At 39.9% G+C, this 23,251-nt stretch overlaps 1 protein-coding gene across 1 annotated transcript in view; it reads right to left on the bottom strand.

Annotated features, from left to right (window-relative positions):
• Window positions 1-266: 266 nt before the first annotated feature.
• The window catches only part of SLC9A8 (solute carrier family 9 member A8), a 59,439-nt gene continuing 36,454 nt past the window's right edge, over window positions 267-23,251 (bottom strand). Inside the window, exons 8-16 of the mRNA XM_019548111.1 lie at window positions 20,872-21,015; window positions 18,707-18,845; window positions 16,188-16,293; window positions 11,775-11,891; window positions 9,567-9,649; window positions 7,352-7,463; window positions 6,438-6,658; window positions 4,922-5,068; window positions 267-4,188 (exon numbers count right to left, since the gene is read on the bottom strand). Coding sequence (XP_019403656.1) covers window positions 4,081-4,188; window positions 4,922-5,068; window positions 6,438-6,658; window positions 7,352-7,463; window positions 9,567-9,649; window positions 11,775-11,891; window positions 16,188-16,293; window positions 18,707-18,845; window positions 20,872-21,015 — 1,177 coding nt within the window. The 3' untranslated portion in view covers window positions 267-4,080. The remainder of the gene's footprint in view (window positions 4,189-4,921; window positions 5,069-6,437; window positions 6,659-7,351; window positions 7,464-9,566; window positions 9,650-11,774; window positions 11,892-16,187; window positions 16,294-18,706; window positions 18,846-20,871; window positions 21,016-23,251) is intronic.

The following is a 23,251-nucleotide window of genomic DNA, read 5'->3' as shown; positions in this document are numbered from 1 at the left end:
ATAGTGAAGCTGTACAGGGTCTCTGAAAAGTCTTTTGTAATCTAAGAAGTGAAAACCAGATAAAACCATTTTATAGGATAAGAAACCATTTTATAGATAAGAAAGTTGAGGCCTAGATAAGTGAAATGTCGTGCATGAGGTTACAGAGTCAGAGCCCAAAGCAGAGCAGCGACGAGACTCTGGAAGTCCCGACGGCCAATCATGTGGTATAATCTCAAAACCATTTCTCCCTCATAAATGTAAGTTGGTTTTTGTTGGGGGGAAGGGGGGTTCTGATAAATCCATTAAACTCCATATTAAAGCATTAATATAGTTGCCTCTTAATTAAAAAAAAAAAAAAGAGTTCCTCTAAATAAAGAGTTCCAGGCTCATTTAATTAATTTCAGATATTTCAGTTCATTAGTTAAATGTAAATGGATACTAAATTCCTACCGGCAAATGCTTCGTGAACTAGATCTAAATGCATTTTCACAAATTGCCAGCAGAGGGCAGGAAATGACCAAGTCAACAGAATGAATGAACTAGATCAGTCTTTTAAGGAAGTTATATTAGTGCAGACCTTTCATCCATTTTAGTTAGCTTCTTCTTTCACTGGAATAATCAAATAACTGAGAATGGTGGTTCTGATCTTTGGCTGCCTTCTGTTACATTCCCATTACAAAGTGACTCTAAACCCCATATAATGGCTCCAGGACAAGCAGACCAGTACAGGGGATTCTCCAGTGTGGGGTGGTAGTGTAGCAATGAAAAATCTAGTATTGCTAACAGGGAGAATGGCTAGGAAAAAAGGGGCACAGAAATCCATGTCTGCTAACAGTCCGTTGGAGGAATTGCAACTGGTATAAATTTAGAAAAGCCTTCAGATTATGATCAGCATAGACAATGCAAGATCAGAGGGGCTCAAGGTGGCTCTGCAAGCTTCAGGCATGAGCTGCTGTGGGCACTCCTTTGCCTGTGTGTCCTATAACACGAGACTCTCAGAAACAGGTGCCTGCTACTGGTTAACAGAAAGCAGAAATGACCCAATGTCAAAACCACAAAAAAATCTCTTCAGTGACTGAAAATTTACTTCAGCTATTTAGTTCCTATTTAGGTGCTAGTGCGTAACACTGTGCACCCCCCAAAACTACTACCCAAACCTCAACTGTTTGAACTGGGAAAGACTGGCCTGAAATGCGATGTTTACCTATTTACAGATATAACATCTACCTTCTTGCAAACAAAATAAACACAGTAGAAAAAAATCCTCATGCCCTAAATGATCTCAAAATGGCCTGCTGGCCCTAATAGCTTAGACCAGGGCTGTCCAACGCCTAAGCCTGTGGGGGGGCACATGCCTCAGCAGCTGCACCAGTGAAGGCCTCGTATTGCGAAGGCAGGAAGCAGCAGCTGGAGGAGGAAGGGGAAGCCTGGAGATTCTGGCTGCTATTGCAGGTAGAGTGATAGAGGCAGCAGAGGCTGGGTAAGAGCCTGGGGGCTGCACATTAACTGCCAGTTGAGCAGCCTTGGCTTAGACTATTCCTTGTGTGAGCAGATTCAACAACCTATAAAAAAATGGAGCCAGTTGCTCTGGATGGGCACCTGAAAAAACAGCTATACAAAATTTACACACACACGTTCTCTCTCTCTTGCCTCATGTTTCTCTAATTTCAGTTTTCATATTCTATGTGTGCAAGCGCACACCCCTAGTAAGTATGTACTGGTAACAAAAAGGTTAATTAAATTTACTGTTGCCAAAGAGGATGAAGAAACCTTTTTTATTTTTTTTAAAGATTTGTTCTCCTCTTAAAAAGCATGCAAGAGGTCATTTTTCAGTGCTTAGCACCAAAAAAGGCTGTTCTTTCTCTTTCACAGTCTCACATTAATGCATGTTGCAGTTCCATAAAGCATGACACAGTCTGCTTACATATAAGGACAAGAGATGAAGTGCATTTCATGGTTGATTAATACAGAAAGTGTCCTCCCCTTGTTACCAGAAAAAGTGCATTTTCTCTCATGAGATACAGAAATTTACAAGTGAAAATGTGCAGACAGTGCGCCCAGCTACCATTGAAGAAGACTATCAGCCTCCAAAACTTCTGTCAACGTGAAATACACCTGAAAGACGCCCATACCTCTGGGTGATGCTGCTAATGATATATCACTGAAGGACTTAAGCATGGCTAATCTAGAGCTGAGAGTAACTTTCTAGCATCAGACACTGTAAAAAGGCAAGTTTCAAAGTATATATATAGAAAAGGAAATCAAAACCCTAATCCACTTCCCTAATCACTTTAATCTGATACCACTGACAGTGGGAAGAACATATTGAATCCTCACAGAGGTTTCACCAGCTGCTGCCTTATTTTTATAAATACCACAACAGACTCCAAACATCCACACATAAAAAACTACTCAGTCAACTAAGAACGCAGAATTTATGCTCTCTGAATACATTCCTGACAGGTCTTTTAATCCCCTGGAAAAAATATACAATAGATCTGTGACAAAAATACCCAGTAAAGGAGGAGGAAAAAAAGCTATACCACATGTCCTACGTGCATCTGAATGACTGATCTGCATACACAGAACAGCAGCTGCGCACACAGTTGCAGAAAATGTATGTGGTAATGATCAGGTGGCAATAAAATTGGCTATAAAAGTGTGTGGTAATCACTGCGTGTGTTATCATGGCATGTAGTTTTTTTTCAAGCTGACCATGGCATGTAGGAGGAGGTTAGGGTGCCAAAGGTTTTTACATGGCACTATGAACATATAAAAAAAATTAAAGCAGCTGGACAACTTAATGGAAGGTTAAATGTTTGGCATTTCCCAAAAGATGTTTCAACAATGCATAGTATTAAAAAGTCTTGTGAGCTTTTCTTCTGTATTAATTCAGATAAAACATGATATGGAAAGCCTGCTACTGATGCTTCTTAAATTTAAGAATCCATCAACACAGACTGCTGCTGTTTGAGATCAGAAGCCCATAGGACCAGCCAGGAAAAACCCTTGGCTTAATATAATTAAAAAAAAAAAAAACAAGTTCCATTGTTTTAAATTACAGATGAGAGAAAAAAATAGTGAAAAAAAAATCTATGTTTTTCAAATGCAGTTTAGGTCCCGCCATGTAAAAAGATTTCAAGATGGCTACTTACAGATGTTAACCCCCTCTGCCCAAAATTAAGCTTTACTTTAAACTTGGTGTGCTCCCATGGTGAGCAAAGGGCATACCCAAAAGAGATATCACATTAATTGGACCTGGCTTGTCCTATGTCTATATAAACTGAATGCTTTAGTGGGGCTTTGGACTTTTATCCAATAGCTGACTGAATCAGACTTAGCTAAAAGTGCCAAAAAGCTCCGGGGAAGCACCCAATCTACACAGATACTGCAGAGCCTGGTCAAACTAACATGCTGCCTTTTCTAGTAAAGCACTTTTCTTTTTTTGTTAATGCCTGTAAGCGGCCGATATAGCCAGTACTGCGGCAGAAGGACCTAGGGTTTAAAAGATACTTCTGCACACATGCAGCATCTTCTTTCTATCAGGTGATTGTTATCAAAACTGGATTCATAATATGCAAAACTGATTCCAGGCAGATTCACTAACTATTGTTGATACAATTCACAATATAAAACCGTAATTCCCCTTAAATGCAAACAAGTATTAAAAAAGTAAAGGGTAAAGTGTAATGCATTCTGTTTTGTGGAGCATACGCATACAGCAAATTCCATGAGGGGGAATAAACCTACACCCTTCATGCACTCTTAATATTAATATTATTTTAATGCATGTGGTTTGGTTTTTGAATGGGCTGAGTGAAACTTACAGGTGTTCTGAAATTAGGACATAAAAATGGTTCTCTTTGCTCAACCCACCATGTGCCTCTGTACTACTGTAGGGCATTTCCAGCAAATGAGTAATCTTACCCAACACAGAGTATCCATTCTGTGAAACTGAGCACAACACCACAAAACCAAGTCTGAAACCCACAGGCTTTGTTCTTAATGCCCTGGCTTTTGTGCAATCAGACTCTTTTTGCTACATATATCTATGTTTTGGTGCTCTGTTATCAGAGCTCATATTCTTTTTCCAGCTTGCTATAGAAGCTCTTGTTCATCATCTTCAGACCCTGAGGGCCCTTGTCGCACCTCTTCATACCATTTATTGGTAAGGCTTTTCATCTGTATGCGTCCATGGTGCAGGTCCTAAGGCAAAAGAAAATAAGAGCAACTGTTATTTAGGTACAGAAATGTATGTGCGTTATAGAACATTTACTTGGTGTATCTCCACAAAATACTAATTTCTACACCTCTCACCCTCTAATACATGCACAATTATGCCTCCTAATTAAAAATATTATACAATCCATCAGTGATTACTTTCAACTATTATTATTTTGATGATGGATATTCCCCACCCCCCATGTTCTATAGAAGGCTCAGTTCACTGGGACACAGCAGTCACAATACTGTTTGGGTGTCCTGACCCCACATCTTCTTTTTTTCTACATGTGCTAGGGGGAAGCGGGAGCTTCAGTGATTCATTTTATTTCAAGAGTCCGCGAGTGCCATTTTGTTGTCCAAGCATAGCTGGCCTTATCCTTCTGGATTCCAGGTAGAAACTGAATGCAAGCTTTGGTTGGCCAACCCCTTGCTGCCAAATTCTGTAGAACAGCACAGGAAGTGCAAACTGAAATGAATGCCTTTTAGCAAAGGAACAGAGCAAGAAAATGAAAGTAGGTTCTACTGGGTCTGCATTTGACAGGTCTTTGATCATGGCAACTATCTCTGAACAGGTACCATATTAGTCAGATTACTCTGCCCAAATCAAAATTTCCAAGCCTGCAGTACACATCTGTGATTGGTTTAGAATGGAATTCAGGAGAATGCTAAACCAATGCTACCACAAATGTTTCTTTTCCAAGGAAGTAGAACTCACCTCTTGTGTGAGCCGCCTAGTGAAAAAGGGATTCAAATACTTGGCATCAAGCCACATAAAGCCTTTGAGGTCTTGGCGCTTTATGTACTGGGCTTCATACTCTTCCTCTGTGAGTTCTGATAAATGTTCAGATTCAATGGTATTGCCCTAAAAGATCACAGAACAATCAGAAATCCTTAAATTCCTTTCTTCTTAGGAAAGAAAATACTAGAAAAATGCTGAAATAGTGTAGGTTGCTATGAATAAGCCATTTTGCCTAGCTGAGTAACACTTGTAGAAACAGTAAGATTGATCTAAACAATACATCTTCTAGGATCTGGACTAAGGCCCCCAATGCCTTATAGAAATTAGTAAATAGCTTAATAAAGAAGGCAACTTTTAGCTTTGACTGATTTGTAATGGAAGTGAGCTACTGGTCTGAAGATGAAAGGCTCCATTTCCAATGATTAATTTTCATTTCATCCCCCACTAACGCTGCAACTTAAGAGACTCAAATGTTCCTTATTTTACAGTGCAACAAGGGAAACCTCACATGCTAGCAATGTCAAATAACTTTAAAGACAAGTTTATCCAGAAACATTAACAGCTCATTGTATGAAGCTACAATACTTTGATACAATTAGCAGAGGTGATTATAATGTTAATTAGATAGTGGCGATGAAACAGTGGGTTCTCAAACTGTCTAAATGACAAATGACATTGTAGCATGGGCCTCCTCAAAAAGTGAAACAGAAGTTACAGGTCAACTGATTCTGAGGAATATAAAGAAAGGCCTTGACATTTTGTGCAGGACTGAATTATTCCTCACTGCAGCTAACTTACATGTATGTTGGCTAGAGCACAGGAATGGAGACAGGTCTTCTGGGATACAGTTATGCTCTCTCTAATCACTAATTGTGCCAAAGACAATGTGAAATTTTAGGCTACAATTACAGCTAACCTTTGGACAGAATTCTGCAGTACTTCAGATTAGCCAAGATATTGTGTTAAAATAAGCTCTAGTTATACGGATGCCATCTCTACCATCTTTTCATGACCTTTGCTTTATTTTGAAGTATTTTTTAAAAACTTCCATCTGCCTCTTATGATTAATGTGCCCCTTGCCCTCCTGAAGAATGTAACTCTCAATACGCTGGACAAAGTTCTTTGGGTAGCTGTGATATCTTTTATTAGCTATTTTCCTTTTGTATACAATTCAGCCCATTCTCTATCTTCTGCCCTGCGTTTTTATGGGGATGGCTGTAATTTGGATCAATCAATTTAAAATTAGACGAGGTCAACCATAATGTCAAATCCCTGTGCATGAACAGAACTGATCACATAAATATTGGTTTAGTTATGCTTTTACAGGATTTATAAATGATGATTTTTATACTGTAGTGTATTATTTCATTTAATTTTTTCCAGTAGAAAATGTCACTGTATATTTACTATGTATTGACCCTTACTATGGAAATTAAAGAGAAAAAACAGATAATTCATTTTTAAACATGGCAAACATAAGAGAAGAACAAACCATCTTTTCAGTCTTGCTGAGGTTAATATCCTTCTTGTTCCTCCTTCGTGCTTTGGAGTCTTCAATATCAATCAGTCTGATCAGGGGCATAGTTCCTCCCCCCAACAACAAAATTGTGAATAACACAATGATGATTGTTGTGGTCCCAATTAGCTGTCGCTTCTCTATTGGTTCTAGGCCCAAATGAAGGCTCAGGGCATATGGAATTGCTCCACGTAAACCTGGCAACAGTTTATATATCAAAGAAAAGGTCATTCATTAACCTCAGGATTTATTTTCAGCATTTTCTTCAATCACCATGGTGTTTAACACATTGGAAATCTCTTTTTCTAAATATATGTTTTAAGGCCATATAGGTCCTTACTCTGTGACCATCACCCTGAGCACCTGATTGGCTTTCTAAACAACCAAGCTTTAAATAAATTAAATCTATCAGCCTCTGGATCCCCAAAACAAGGTACTGTAAAAGCAGCAGCTTTGCAGAATCATTCTGGCTGGACTATCTCCACATGGGCCTCCAAGATAAGGATAAGTTCTGCTGAACTTAGGTTTGAGAAGCACAAAAATGTTCACTTTAGTTTTGCTCCACCCACAGGACATGATCTGTTGCAGAGGAGCTAGTACAATGAAACACCATGCCATTTTTTTCAATCCTGCAAACCAGGGGTTAGCAACCGCAGGCCACCACTTGTGACTCATCTCCCACTGTGGACTGCACCCCTGTACCTCCCTAGTGTCTAACAGATGCTGTGAAGGAAAAAGAAAAAAAACAGGTGCTAAGACTCTGGCGATGCCACCTCTGCTGCAGCAGAGACTAAACTGAAGATGGCAAGCCTAGGAGCTGATGTGGGATGGAGCTAGTCCATGGGCCATATGTTGCCACCCCCTAATGTATACTCTGCACTTAGACTTACCACTAAACCACATAATGAACATCATTTTAGGGGTGATTTTATGATCACGAAAGAAGTTGATCAGGTATGAAAGTGGAAAAATATTCACTGCTCTGCCAAGCAGGACAAGCACCTGTAAATAGCAAGGAAGTAATTTAATAAGTGAAAGGCTGTTTACTGCATTATATCCATACCCTACAGAACCATGGTTCTCAACCTTTCTGTACCAGGACCCATTTGTAAACATTGATGGCCAGTCCCAACCCAGTAAATAATTTAAGTATAAAACAGCCCTCTGGCCCTGCCAGTGCCCCTCACTCCCAACCCCGACTCCTGGGGGGTGGTGTAGGGTAGGAGGGGCCTCAAGCAGCCCCTTGCAGGCTGGAACTCCACCAGCCTGCAATGGAAAACCCTCAGTTTCCCATGTTTTTCTCCTTTAAAGAAGAATCCATTTTTTAATGTTTGTTGATCCATTTTTAAAGTTTGTTTGTGACCCTTTCATATATTCTTGTGATCCACTTTTGGGTCACAACCCACAGGTTGAGAAATGCTGGTACAGAGCCCTCCAATGTACAACTGCCACATGAACAGTAAGGGGAGCATAGTACTCTCACTATTCTTCATAACTAGACACATTGGTCGTTCAATTTAAAGCACCACACAGTTTAGGTTAATGTAGAACTGAAATGCTTAAACACCGGGCCTTTGCAGCCAAACCAGACTCGTTACTACACAAACTATAGACATAATTGAAGGCTGTCAGACACAGTTTTACTAATGACAAGTGAACTGAAAGTTGTGCGGGCATCCCAAGGAACCCAGGGATTAATTTAAGAAGAGGTTTAGTTCCTCCAATGGCAGCCCCAAAGCAGTCCATCTTCTTTAATCATTCCCACTGGTGGAACAACTCAGAGGCAAAAGGAAAATTCCTCAGTGCCTCAGAGGAAAGGACCAAAATCCAAACAAGCAGGCTACAATTCAGTCCCCCAACACTTTCCGGAGTGTCTTTGGTAAAAGAACATACCAATATGTGTGGGTAGCTTTAAGAGACTAACGGCTGTTTTCTCTGTCTCAAAATTAATGCAACCAAGCATCAGGCTTGTGGACAGAGGTGATATCTTTTATTAGACCAAATGAAGGCTGTGCCTTTTTCCTTTTTTGGCAGTCAGCCATAATTGCACATTGCCTCAGGGCTGCGAGGGAAATTCCAGTGATAATGAAATTCCACTCAGTAGCCATCTGTTCGGGGGGAGAGGAGGTATGCAAGGGTAATGTAGCGAGAGCAACCTTGCAGGTCCCACAGCAGACACCAACACCTTAAAATCTCTTGCAGCCGAACAAGGTTACTCTTGAACCCCTAGTTCAAATGCGGCAGCATTTGGTGCTACCCTCTAGATCAGCATCCCTCTGTGAAATGTGACTGTTATGTATTTGTAAATGAATATTATAATCCTAATGCTAAAAAGAACGTGTTAGCTTTCTGTGAAACGATTCAAAGTGCCATTAATTAAAAGCAACAGTTTACAACATCACAACACAGAAAAATTTAAAAGGGTAGAAATGAATAAGTAGAAACTGGAAAGTATGCAGGTCTGGAAGGGTATTTCTCCTTATGGGAGGTAAGCGGGAGTCTAAAAAGTTCATGTATGGGTTCATTTTATTGCTGTCATTGAAAAAAAATATGCGAGAGAGAATTATTTGAAACTGATACTTTGGCTGTGTGCAGCAAGGCAGAATTCTTTGCATTACATTGTTTCTATAGATTGCATTAATGCAGTCTAATACTTTTAGTTTCTTAAAATCTTTCATACTAAAGTTGTAGAAAAGATCCTTCTCTTCTCTCCAATTTAATTAAAATCTGTAAAAAATTATGAAGTGTTTCTCAGGAACTCTGTGTGCATACTGCTCCCTATAACAATCTCAACAGCTTTTGAGATTCTGAAAACGGAGTATTTGGACATTTAACTCATATAGGGTTTCTGTAGTTCTTTTCAAATGACCTCATAGGCAGAAACTATTGTGGATCATCAGAAGATATGTTTATGTTTCTACCAATGGGGATTAAACATGTATAAACCCACATAACACCAGAATATTTTTTATACAAGTTAAAGCTACATACAGGTTTTGGCATACAATTATGGAATACAAAAAATACTGTAACATACTGTAAAAAGTGTTTTTAGAAATACTATAAGAGATATTTGAAAACTTTCAGAGGAAAATAAATACCTACTATGCACCAGATGACAAAGGACATTTCAAATTTGTGAGGAAAACTAAAAATTGACATACCAAGGAATGCAAAAACACATGTTTCTGAAAAAGAAAGAGATCAAAAATCATTCAAACGAAACTGCTGATTTAATCAATCTGTTACATGGGTCTTATCCTAGTTTTGTAATAGGTGGTTGCATACATGGGATAAAAATATATTTGTTGCTTCTTTGACTCAGTCTAGTTACTAGGCACCATGATCCAAGAGGTCCGATTCTGCCACCCTTGTTTTTGCTGAATAACTGTACTCCAGTGAGGGCCACTCTTTCTAGCAGGCATTCCACAACATGCCCTATAACCCGCACATGCCACTCCAATCCCCTTCCTCTGCTCAATCCACCATTCTGATCTCTGTCTGATCTGTTGCACTGTTTGCTGCTCTTTACTGTGTGCTTTTTGCCTGATTTGCTGCTCTGCTTTCTGCTCCCTGCTGTATCTGCTACTATATAAGGGGTGTACATCAGGATCTGGGGGAACGCCTGTCCACCAGAGCATCCCAAGGGATGACAAGGTCCAATGGACTCCTCCAAATCCGTTTTAGGCTGGACATAAGGAAAAACTTCTTTACTGTCTGAGCCCCCAAGGCCTGGAATAGACTTCCTCCAAGCACCTTCTCCGGACTCTTTTAAGAAACGTTTGGACACTTATCTTGCTGGGATCCTTTGACCCTAGCTGATTTCCTGCCCCTGGGGCAGGGGGCTTGACTCAGTGATACCCTGAGGTCCCTTCCAGTACTAATGTCTATGAAATCTATACTGCCTGCCCTCTTCCTGGTCTGCTGTGCACCATAGATAGAAACTGCCTGCTCCACTTGTGGCACAAATGCAACAGGTTGACCTCTTCTGCCTTATTCCATGACTATTTTGATCAACTTCAATGGTGAACTAAGCAGCATGAGTCAGGCTGTCAGAACCATACTCCAGATCAGCAGTTCCCAAACTCTGACAGATTGCACACCACCAATTTAAAATGATATAGCCTTAAGTACCACCAGCAAATGTTGTCATATAAAGTAATTATAATAAACCTGTTAATGCGTACCACTGACAGGTTGTCTGCATACCACTGGTGGTACCTGTACTACAGATTGGGAACCGCTGTTTTAGATGACTGAGAGAAACATCTGCACTGGTACAGCTTGCTTGGGGAAGATGGGCCTAATTCAAAGCACAATGAAGTTAATGAAATGAATCCCATTGACTTCAATGAACCCTGATTCAGTCCCTGTAAAAAATTAAAAATCCTATCTAAAACTTTCCAACACCGTGTTATTATTTATTACAAAGTGCTATGACTGTATATTTTAATCTCTCCTGAATTACAACACTTCATAACCTCACACACGAAAATTACTGCATCTTTCCTGCTCTGACACCTGGAAACTATGCTTTAAAGTGTGTAACAGTGCCACCCCTAACAATTATTAAGGCATTCTCATAACAAGATTTTACTTTTGAAGCACGTGGTCCAGTTACTATTAAGAGCATTCAGTGTGCTTAAAAAGCTTTACTTTGCTTGCATAAGATTACAGCTGTTTTCATCCTAACAAGGTGGGCTCTTTGTTTCAAGGGCAGAAACAGACAGTAAATGCTATTTTTGCTATAAGGTATGGATTATCATCATGCAGGCGTCCCTAAAAATAAGGGTATATTAGTGGTATAGAATCACACCATTTCCTAAAATTTTGGCCCATAAAAGGAAAAAAAGAAGGCTACAGCCTGCCAGTGCAGTTCTGAGCTATTTCTGTAGATGTTCCTGTATATTTTTGCCAGTTTCCAAGAAAATACAGTTTTTTTTCCAAAAAGCTTCTTTAGATCTAAAAACATTTTTTTTAACATAATTCAGTCTCCTGCAACTAAAAATAGGCTGGGGGGAGGGAGGAGAGGGGGAGAAGAAGTCAAGGAGATCTATTTAGTTATCAATCTTGTAGCAAGTCTTAGCTGGAGCCTGGAGCATGGGGGAGGGAGAAGATTTACTGCATATTTTATCTGATATGTCAGTAAAGGTGACTTTAGGCTGCCTTGCAGCCTCCATGTTAGTAAGTCTTTTGGTAGAGACAAGTAACTCTGACACACGAATGGTTATAAAAGCCCAAGCACTTCTTTTCCTACCCCACCAAAAATACCAATTCACACCAATTGAATTTTAATTCATGAGTATTACCTACCACACATAAAAGCAACGGTTCTCAGTGTCTGCTGCATTAGAATCTGTGTAACTGGAGAAAGGTTGTGGTGTGTGTAGTGAGACATCACAATACCAGAGAACAGGATTGCCATGATACCTGCGGATGCAAAGCAACAATCAAACAGGAGAACTGTATTTTAGCACTTCCATAGTGACTTAACAAACACTGCTCAATTATTTCTCACACGATGCCATCAGGCAGGATTAGCTCCATTCCACAGCTGGAAATAAGGAGCAAAAGCTGAAGGGGGTATTTACTCCAGGGAAAATTTTTGCATTGTGGCTAGCACCAGTTCATTTCCAGTCATTACAGAAACACTGGAAGCTCTAGAATAAATCAGCTGTAAGTTTCTGCTAGCATTTTAACATCCATATGCAGAGGTTTTCAAGGCTAAAATCTGGCCTTCTACATATCTTTAAAAACAACACATCTTTGTTTGCTTATACAGGATGACAGAGGAGTGTGCAATATGTTGAACCCAAGGACTTTTTCCAGTTCATCTTGTAAGTTAAATTTAAGTCAGGAAAGATAGGAGAGACCAAAATGGGAAGCAAACAAACAATAGGGCTGTAAAACTGCACGATTCCAACACAGTGCCACCATGCACTATATACTGCTCTGCTAGGCAATATTTGTAGAAGAGACAGGAATGGGATATGGAGGTCAGAGTTTAGCATTCACACTGCCATATGTATTAAGCTCAATACAGTTACAAACACAGAGGTAAGATGACAGCAAAAGCAAGCACATCCTGCAATTTACTATCCATCTGAGCGTTCAAAAACTTCTCCTGGCTCTTTGGACCCAGGGCAACATTTACCCTAGCTGTGGACAAACAGTCAATACACAGGGCCTATAATGACAGGAGGATAAAGCTGCTGTGCAAAGTGACCTCTGTACTCCCTGTACACTGCAGAGGTCCCCAAGTTGGCCACACTAGGCAAGCAGATGGACTAGCATTAGCAAATAACTGTGGGAGCCACTGAGGCTATGAAGATCCAGCTGCCCTAACACCTGTGCAGCTACCATTCCAACCTGTGGGCTGCAGCATGTGCTTGAAAGAACAAGGTAGCTCACAGTATTGCCTCAAGGTTGGGATCGATTTCTCTCACCCAGTTTATAAACAGTTCTTGGAGGAAATTAACTGGAATGCAGATCGTAAAAAGGACAAGATGACATTTGGGAGTAGAGCCCTATTTAGCCAAAAACAAAGGAAGTTTGAAAGACCAACAATATCTGGCTGGTGCTCCATGGGCAAACAGGAGTGGCCCAGATGAACTAGAAGGCAGAGACAAGAACAAATATCCCAGGTTTAATCAAAAGAACCCTTTGTTTGGTACAAAGGTATGACCTGACTAAGGTTATTTAAAGTTTTTATTCTCTTGATGACTCACTTTTTGAAGTTCAAGCAAATTATAGGCTTTATTAGTATACCATTATTATTACATTTGTGCTAAAAACAGTCTTTATTATTAACAACTAATAAGAAATAAATGTTTTAACCCTCATTTTTCATATATTTGTACTAATGCAACTCTAGTTTTATGATATTTCACTATGTTTTTTATATTAATGGCCAAAATGAACGAGAAATAAAAACAGTTCTGTTTTAAAATGTTTAGCTAACAAGTCAAGTATATAAGCATAGTCCAGATGCATGGCAAAAACCTACTGACAGCATTAAATAACATCAAACACTTTGTTGGGTTCAAACAGTTCATGTTTCCATTTGCATGCTTATGACATGAAAGCGTGTCCAAATAGAGTAGTTGTGCATGCAGATAGAGAAACTAGGGCATCTGCATTAGCACTACACATTTTCCCTGCAGAATTATAGCAATTATAGGCCAGGAAGGCCACACCATTACTTGATATAAATCAGTGGAACTCCATTGACATTGGTAGAGTTATGCATACGTACACAGCTAAGGCTATGTCGTGACCTATCCAAGTTAAATGCACATTTTAACTCAGTACCAAGAAGGAGCAATGTTTATTCACTCATTAGACTATGCACCAAAAAAGTTTGTCCACAGTAAGATAAAAGACATCGTTTACCCCTATGTTAGCTATCAAGTAAGTAACGTGGTAAAATCCAGGAGTGGAGAAGGTGGTTGTAATCATCACATGTGCTGGGGAGCCATCATATTTAACTCCACTTTCTAAGTGCTTGTGAAAATTTTCCCCTGAATGAATTTGCCCCATGTTAGTTACCATATGTTAAACAACACATGGCAGAAAACCTTTCCTGGTGATGACAAGGCCAGAGGAAACTGAGAGGAGGAAGTAATCACAGGGGACACCTGTATGAAAACACATTTGAGAGGTCTTCTAAGAAAACAGAAACAGTTTCCTCCCCAGCCACCTGCTCGCTGCCCCAAGACGTATGCTAGATGAAATGTTCTTGCTGCCTATCAGCCAGCAGCACCTGTTCCTTTCATCTCGCTTCGTGTATCACGAGTAGCACAATATGATCTCTATGAATGGCACTGCATCCCTACTGAATAACCCACATTCACGTTGAACTATTTAACCATATGTTCTCTGGAAGAAGGGGCCTTTAATGCCCTTAAAACACCAGGCATGTAACGGATATTAAATGTATTATAAGAATGTGTAACTCCTATGATATCAGTAAGTTAATAGAAGGCATTACAGGCTTTACTAACAGTTCATGAACGTTTGAAGAAAAAATTATGCAGACAGATCACACACCTGTATGATCAGAAAAATGTAAGTAACCATCCTGAAGGACAATGATTCAGTAAATCTCATTGTTGCTATAATCTATTGCAATTATTTTTAAATGTTCTAATATGTAGTATTCCCTGTTTATCCAATATAACTATTACTAATTAATATAGTGCCTTGCACTGAATATGACCCATAACCCTATTTGTGAACAGTACTCTATCTCCCCATATTTCAATGAGTTAAATCCATTGCTGTGAGACTTTCATTATCTTAATCATTATTTCTGGAGAAAAGACCTTTAATAGCCACCTAATTTGCAAGTACAGACAGACAGTGGTGCTGTTTTTATTGAACAGGAGCTTGTTACCAAAAAAACTGCACCTGGCTTTGTGGTAAACCTCCCTGAATGCAAATCTGACAAGTTTATCAAGGTGCCTATCACAGTGCTGAAGAAAGAAAATGGGAACTTTATTAAAGTGCTGAGATGTGCACTGGCAGAGAGGTACACTTGGGTGCACATCCTTGACAAGCCAGGGGCTGGCAACATACTGCAGTGTATGTGTGTGTGTGGCAGGGGAAGGCGGAGGGAAGAGGGGGACTTTAACCAAGCTTATTTCCAAGAACAGACCACTTCTGCTGCAACTGGAGCCACAGCCACAACTGCCACTGCTTCTCCCCACTGTCTGGGAAAAATCCCCTGCTGCCAAAATTCCCTAAGCCCCCTCCTTCCCCCCAGTTTTAAGGGCCAACTAAACTGGCTCTGCAGGCCATGGGCCGTAAGTTGCCAATCCTTGAGCTAGAAGGCAGATTCAGAGCTAGTCTGAGAAAGACAGGGCAAGGGGCAATTGCACAGATGTTCAACATTTGGTTACCATAAAAGCCTCTTATCCAAACTGATTATAACACTGAATATTTATGCCAAGCCACAATACTGCTGCAGCTCTATTCAAACAACTGCAAAACCATGCTTATTTTTTCACCCTCACAGATACTCTCATCTCACTCTGGATATGTTTACACTGCAGTTACAGAAACAGTTACAGTGTAGCATAGGTACCCTAATTAGCTTTAACCTAGATAGTGTTGTTAGCAGTAGCAATCCAGCTGTGGCAGCATGGAGATCAGCGTGGTCCAATTTATTTCCACATGCTGATTACATCCTTCTCAGCAGAGTAAATTAGATCATACTGAGCTCCATCTGGCTAAATTACTATCAATACCCGAACTAGCTTGTATAAAACTAGATTGGGTATCTCTACACTCACAGGTGTCATTTCTGAGACATCCTCTCCCTGGCTTCTTATCAGGCTTTCTATTAGCCCCCTTTTAGACTGCTTGTACAAGGGAAAGGAGTTATAGTTACCTTCTTGCTTACTAAAGATTGGCTACTGCTCCTGCATCCTTTCACAATCAACTATGCTACTGATTTGCTCTGTGATCTTGGATGAATCACTGTGACTCAGTTTCCCACATCTGAAATCAGATTATCATCCTGTTCATACGGGTGGGAAACTTAATGAATAAATACTTTGTAAAGTGTGGTAGATGGAAAAGCTTATAATTATTAGCATTAGTGCTTATAAGTGCCTCATGTACCTTGCCAGGCTGCAGGAAAAGAAAAAACCACAAGAAATTCTAATTCCTGTAACCCCTTATATTCAAATACAAAGTGTCGCATGTATTCATTTTGCTCCATACCTGACAGCGAAATGCCTTCTGCCAATCCATATGGGAGATAAGCAAAAATAATCATCATCCCAAATTCCAAGGAGGGCGTTTTCCTTAAATCAATCTGTTTTAGCACGTACATAATCAAACTGTTATGGAAAAAATAAGAAAAGCAGGGCAAAGCAACATTCCCATCTTTACAAACCATTACAAAACAAATCACCACATTTCATATATTTGTCTATCGAACAGGAAATATTAATTCTTCAAAGTGTTTCATGGATAAAGTGCGCATAGAAATAATTTCTTATGCAGAAGAGTTTTTGTTTTTAAGTGAAGTTCACAGTGAAAGCCTATGAGACTGATAATTCCAGCCACTGCTGGCCACTGCTTCTGGACCCAGTGTATGTAATTTGGATAGCGGCAGGTCAATATACTTAAACCAGCATCTGGAAGGGTCACCTCTTCAGGAATTTTCAATCCCTGACATCTCTGCTTAGACTTGCAGACATCTCCAACAGTGATGTGAATTTCTGTTTACCAGGAGCTGAACAAAGAGCATGAAAATTATAGGAAAGCCACAGACAGCTTTCAAATTGTAAAACGGGGTAGATGCCAAATTGTTCCACAGAAGTGAAATCGGTCTCATTTCTTTTCCTCTTATTCCCTTAAGGAGATAAAATCCTTTTTGAAATGTATTTTGATGTCTAGGAAAATTTGAGCTAACCTTACACTGCACATGTATACCCTAGGTAGTTCCTTCTTTTACTAGAGGTGAAATCTTGGCTCTATTTCAGTCAATGGCACAATACCCATTGACTCTGATGGAGTCTGAAAGAGTCCTGGAATAAATTAAGTTTTAACCAAAATGACTGTCTACTGAGGCAGTGTCAAGAGTTCAATTCATTTGGAACCAAACCCTGGTCCTTTACATATGTTCCAGCTGTGGGGCCATGCTGGGGGTTGAAGTGTCATATGGAGAAAAGGGTATTAATTTCTTCAGGGTGATAAAGCAAAACTAGACTCATTCTATAGCTGTTCTTGCAGTTTAAAGGCTAGAACAAACCATGAAACAAATGCACAGACCATTTTACAAACAGTGTAAACTCCTGTAAAGCAGTGTAATCTCCTTATGTAATTCCCCTGTAACAGACCTCCACTGCTCTCATGAGCAGGGACTTTGTACAGTGTCAAGTCTGTCCTCCATCTCATGCAGCTGATTTGCACCACGGCTGCCAAAGAGGGGAGCAAGATTTTGGCCTATGCGTTTGGCATGGCAAGTGCACCCTCCACAGTATCCACTGTGTACTCTGCTAGATGTCTAGTTGGTTTCAAATAGGTAAAGACTGATCAGTGATAACATCTACAGCAAGCAAACATGCTCATGCATTTGAAGAATCATGCCCTTGTCTCATTCTTAAAACATTCCACATACCATCTTTGTTAAAATGCAGAAGATTAGATGTCTGAGACACAGAAGTTCACATTCCTCCTGGGTAATGAACCAGCAACTTTCAATCATATCTATCTGCCGGCAACTATTATAGATTTCCTTTGCTTCAATGAAATATTTCATTCTAGCAATAAAACTAATATTTTGAAGCTCAAGCAATAACAATATAACAGAAAAAAATCAACTGTTTTTCTGTTTGGTCTCATTTCATTTTGAGGTTACTGAATTCAACACAGAACATTTTTATAAAGGTCTGTCTTCCACACCTTCTGCAGAGATGTTGTTGAATAAATTAAAAGTTCATGGAGTAATCCTAATGATTAAAGAGATCAAATGTGCCTGCATTTAAGAAACATTCAGTTCCACTCATTTACAAAACAAAGCGTTTGACAACATGGCTCAGTTTATGTGAATAACTGTAGGATAAAATTAGTACAAAAAATGATCCACAGTGGTTTCTATTTTAAACAGTAAAACAAGCTTGCAAAAGCAAAAAAGGTGTCTGGTTTAAACAAACAATCTTCCTTATCTTTGTAGAAAAGCTCTTGGGTTGTTTAGCAACTGATTCAAGCTGATCTGGAAAACCACAGATAAAATTCAACATACAAACCCAAGCTGTGCAGTAACTATATTCAACTAACTGAATACAATGCATAGGGATGGATGATTTGGTTTGACTTTCAAGTCCCTGAAGGGAGAACTACATTTTTCTTATTTTTTTTAATTAACGGAATGTTTTATACATGTGAAAACTGGGACACATGCTGATGAAAATGGATCAGTGCTGAAAACTGAATTAATATATTATGAATTTAGAAAACAATTAGCATATTTTATAACAGTCTATTTCATGTAATAGAAGCTATTAAAGTAACTTACCCCTTAATTACATTCAACAAAGCTTTTATGCACATTTTTAAAATATGCCCAGGAACACTAACATTAAATAGTGAGAGAGTATCTCCCTAAGTCAAGTCAGCCCCCTCTAAAAAAAAAATGCATATATATTAGAGAACAACGGGAGGATATTTGTGTTACAATGTTTGTGTTCACCAATTTCTGTGTTTATATTACATGACCCAAAAAAAAAGGATATTAATGCTGAAATAAGCCCGGTAAGGGTGCCGAGGGCTGCAGAGCCAAAGAACATCTTAAGAAAGTAACCCAGTGCTTGTAGAAAGGTTTGCCATCCACTAACATCTGACATATTGTCTCTTGTCAAACCTTCTGCTGTGCTGGGAACAATTTTAAAAATTCGAAAGAAAACAGTTATCAATTCCAAGCCTGGACCAGGAAAAGCCAAATGTGTTTAGGAAAAAAAACCAAACAAACCCAATGAACCAGCCTACATTTTGTTGCTACTGCTCTTAAAAGGCATTTACACTGATATATACAGCAAGTGGAATGTCAGAAGGCATTAAATCAAGTGTTGGTGCAATCCCCAGAGGGAAAGCTAATTCTGCTAAAAGATCTTAAAATCTAGCATTGCTTTTGTAAGGCATCCCTCAATGGCATAAATAGGCCATTATGATGATGCCTTCTGCAGTAAAACATCTCATACTTCTAAGAGGGAAGAAATAATGCATTTTTTATTTTAAAAACGTAGGTCAAGAAAAGAAAATGAGACAGATCCCATGGTCCCTATTCAGGAGAGCAAACCAAACAAACAAGCAGGAAAAGCGCCCCTCAGATATTTAAATGTACATGACAGAAACTGGAGAGTCTCTAGAAAAGGGCAAAAAGAGAACTTCAAGGAAAGAAGAGATCTCTTGGAATCCCAGGGAATATAACTATGCTACGGCATTCAGATTTCTGGTAGAATATTATTTATGGCTGTTCTTAGAAGCATGGCCCTAGGGAAAAGGACATATAGTAGGTACTAAGAGTGCAGCTGGTCCCTGAAAAGTAGTATGAAAATATACTTCTTTCTTACTCAACAGAGCTACTTCTTCTATTCAGTTACATTCACTGACTTACCACTACTGGTTTTATTCCTGTTAATCCTGCATGACCAACACAGCTAAGAGAAAGTAATAAGACTCTTGTCTTGGCAGATAGCATCAACAGTATTCTTTCCTAAATAGTAACTACAGGCTCATCATCAGTGCAACCCCAATGGCTTGCATGTATGGCTGGTGGCATAAGCTAATGACCAGAAAGTCAAAAAGGGAGAGATGAAAGCAGTGTCTGGTAACAAAAATCTACAGGAGCAATAAAGAACACCCAGCACAAGTAGGAGAAAAAACTGACACATTTAAACTTGTAAACTGAATGAATCAAATCTTGGGTCAATGAGATACAACACAGATGGAATCCCACAAACACATTTTAAGGTAATTTTCATAGTAGATCTGCACTTTATGGATGAGATACTCTTAGGCTAAATGTGATCACAATAATAATAATGACTTGGATATAGAATAAGTTCATCTCAGTATATTCAGCTTTTACACACATGTAAAATAACAAATGGACACAACATACAGCCCTACATTGCTGTGACTTATCTGAATCAAGTGCAGAACTATTGGGAATAAGACTATACCAGTTCAAGTGTTATATCTACAGCTTATTTCAAGGTAATGTTTGTTCAAGGCAAATAGTCTGTTACCTGCTCCCCTGCCACATAGACTACAGCATGCATCTACTCCAGAATAGCTGCTCATCTCTCCCTTCTGGATACTGTTGTTTACACTGGTATATAAAACTGCTGTAAATTAACTAGCATAAATGTGTTGAGCGGCTAGGCCCCTGATCTTGGCTATGGTTCTGGGTGTGCCATTAAATCTTTTGAAGGGTACCATGAGGTCTGAGGAAACGTATGATATTAGGAGACAAGCAGAAAAAACTGAGCAGATAAGGACAAGTTATGGAGGGGTGCCTCAAGCTCAATGAGGGATGCCTTGATTCCAAAAAAAGCTGAGAACCATTGGACTAGGCACTTTGAATAGGAGATGAGACTGATTAGTCACCTGATTATAACTGCTGGCCATACACACAAGCAACTCCACAATATTAAATCAAAATCATTATGTAGTTTTTATCTTCTATCTACATAGTTTTTATGAAAAAAATCAAAGGGGTTGCACTTTATAAAGAAGTCAGTAACAAAATCCATTAGAGCTACAAGGTAAAAGAATGCATCTTTATGGTAAACTAAGAGGGCGCCCTACATCCACATTCAAATTCAATGACTATTAATAATTACTATATAACTGCTGTTTCCTTTGCTTCACAAACACATAGTTTGACTGTACTTACTTTGTCAGGACAATAGAGACTGCATCATTGAGAATACTTTCTCCAAACACCAACATGTTAAGCACAGGATCTACATTAAGAGCATTGAAGATGGCAATAGTAGCCACTGGGTCAACTGCAGATATTAAGGACCCAAATGCAAAACTGTGAAAACAAAAAGAAAAGAAAACGAAAAGAATAAAATAAGCTAGTGTAAATGTATAACATATTAGACAATAATAAGCAATAGCAAAACACTAGTCCTGTGCTAATAGGTAGCTATTCGGTCTGGCTTCAGATCCGGCTGCTTCGGATGGCAGCGATCCGATCTGGTGCTCTGGACCAGGTTTCTGCTTTGATCCGGCCGCAGTGGCTCCACAGCTTTGGAGCCGCCTCAGAGATCTGGCCATAGGGTATAATGGGGAATCAACGAAATCTCTATAACTTTGTTTTTTGTCTGATTTGGATGAAACTTGCAGGGGTGGTAGCCTCTGCTGAGAGCACGAAGCCTGCCACATTTCAAGAAGATCGGTGCGGGGGTTCAGGGGGAAGTGCACCCCACATTCTTGAAAGCAAAACTCATGTCATATGTATGTGTTACACCACAGTGAGGTGAAAACTGCAGGGGTGGTAGCCCCTGGTGAGGCCACAAAGCCTGCCAGGTTTCAAGCTGAAAGGTGCAAGGGTTTGGGGGGAACTGCACCTCAAGCTGCTGACAGGCAAAACTTGTGACACAGATGACCCCCTGTGTGTCAAGGCACAGCGGGCTGAAAACTGCAGGAGTGCTGGCCCTTGCTCAGACCATAAAGCCTGCCAAGTTTCAAGGAGGTAAGTGCAGGAGGGAACTGCAAACCCCTGGGGGGGAACTGTACCTCAAGCTGCAGACAAGCAAAATTCGTGACATGGGTGACACTATGTGTGTTAAGGTGCAGCAGGGTGACAGCTGCAGGGATGGTGGCCCCTGCTGAGGCCACAAAGCCTGCCAGCTGTCGAAGACACCAGTGCAGGGGGGTTTTGGTGCCCTGCACCCCTAGCTGCTGACAGGCAAAACTCGTGACATGGGTGCTTATGCAACTGTGTCTGTCTCTGTCTTGGGGCAGTTGATTGTCTGTATTGATTATTTCCTCTCTTTAGTCTCTGGTTTTGTAGGTGTTAATTGATGCTAATTAACTGGTTACATTAGCTATCAACTGTGTACTGAGCTGGTCCCTGAATGAATCATGATTGATTGGTAACTGATTACACAGCAGCTTAGCAGCCAGGTCTGCAGTAGTGTTCCCCTCCCCAAGACAGCCACAGTTGCATAGGCACCCATGATACAAGTTTTGCCTGTCAGCTGCTTGAGGCACAGTTCCCTCCAAACCCCTGCACCGATCTTCTTGAAAGTTGGCAGGCTCTGTGGCCTCACCAGGGGCTACTATCCCTGCAGTTTTCACCCCCGAACCTCTGCACCAATCTTCTTGAAATGTGGCAGGCTTCATGCTCTCAGCAATTTTAATCCAAATCAGACAAAAAACAAAGTTATAGATATTTCATTGATTCCCCATTATACCCTATGGCTGGATCTCCGAAGCTTTTCCAAAGCACTTCAGAAGCTCCAAACCGCTTCAGAAAGCCTAATGAAGACAGCGCTTCGATCTGGACATGCTGCTTTGGACGCTGAAGCGTCTGAAGCTTCTCCGGATCCAAAGTATCGTCCGAAGCCTTGCACAGCCCTATGAAACATTGCACATACCTTTGGATTACTACAGATTATTTTGCAGAATCCATTAACAAACAGCTGATCAACAATGCATAAATCAGAAAAGTGTTGTTTGCTTCCTGGGAGAAAGGATCAACTGTTAAATACAGAAGATCTGTTAACAGAGCTTCATGAAATAGGGATCCTTCATACTCTGAGTTTTCCATTAGCCCTAATAACTTGTGCTAAATGCTATGAATGGTTTAAAGGCTGTAAGGATAACTTTGTAATGAATGTGACAGAAAAACATAAATTAAGAGACATTTTTACACTACTGACCGAATTACGAAGTGGTAGGAACAATATACCTCGCCCCAAGCTCTCATACGGAATAAAGACGTCCCACAAAAACAAAAAGGAAGAACACTGCATAACAGTTCTTCAATATGCAACAGAAACAGTTCTTTGATATGCGTCAGTCCAAATCAGAGCTGTGCAGCAATACAGAACGAACAAACCGCAGAAAATCTTATTAACAATGCAAACCCTGTCCTATGCAGTTACTTGATAAATTAACTTTGGCACAGCTCAAATCCACTGTCATGCTATTAAAGTTGCTGAAACTGAAAGAGGCTTTATCATCTGGGGTGATACCCAGTTTGCTTTCACTGTTATAATATTCAACATTTCAGATGTCATGTATAAAGCAGAACTGTCACA

The sequence above is a fragment of the Crocodylus porosus genome, unplaced genomic scaffold (genome assembly GCF_001723895.1).
Source record: "Crocodylus porosus isolate Cpor-Errol unplaced genomic scaffold, CroPor_comp1, whole genome shotgun sequence".
In the NCBI taxonomy this organism is placed as follows: Eukaryota; Metazoa; Chordata; order Crocodylia; family Crocodylidae; genus Crocodylus; species Crocodylus porosus.
The sequence above is the reverse complement of the archived record's forward strand: the minus strand, read 5'-3'. Positions and strand labels throughout refer to the sequence as shown.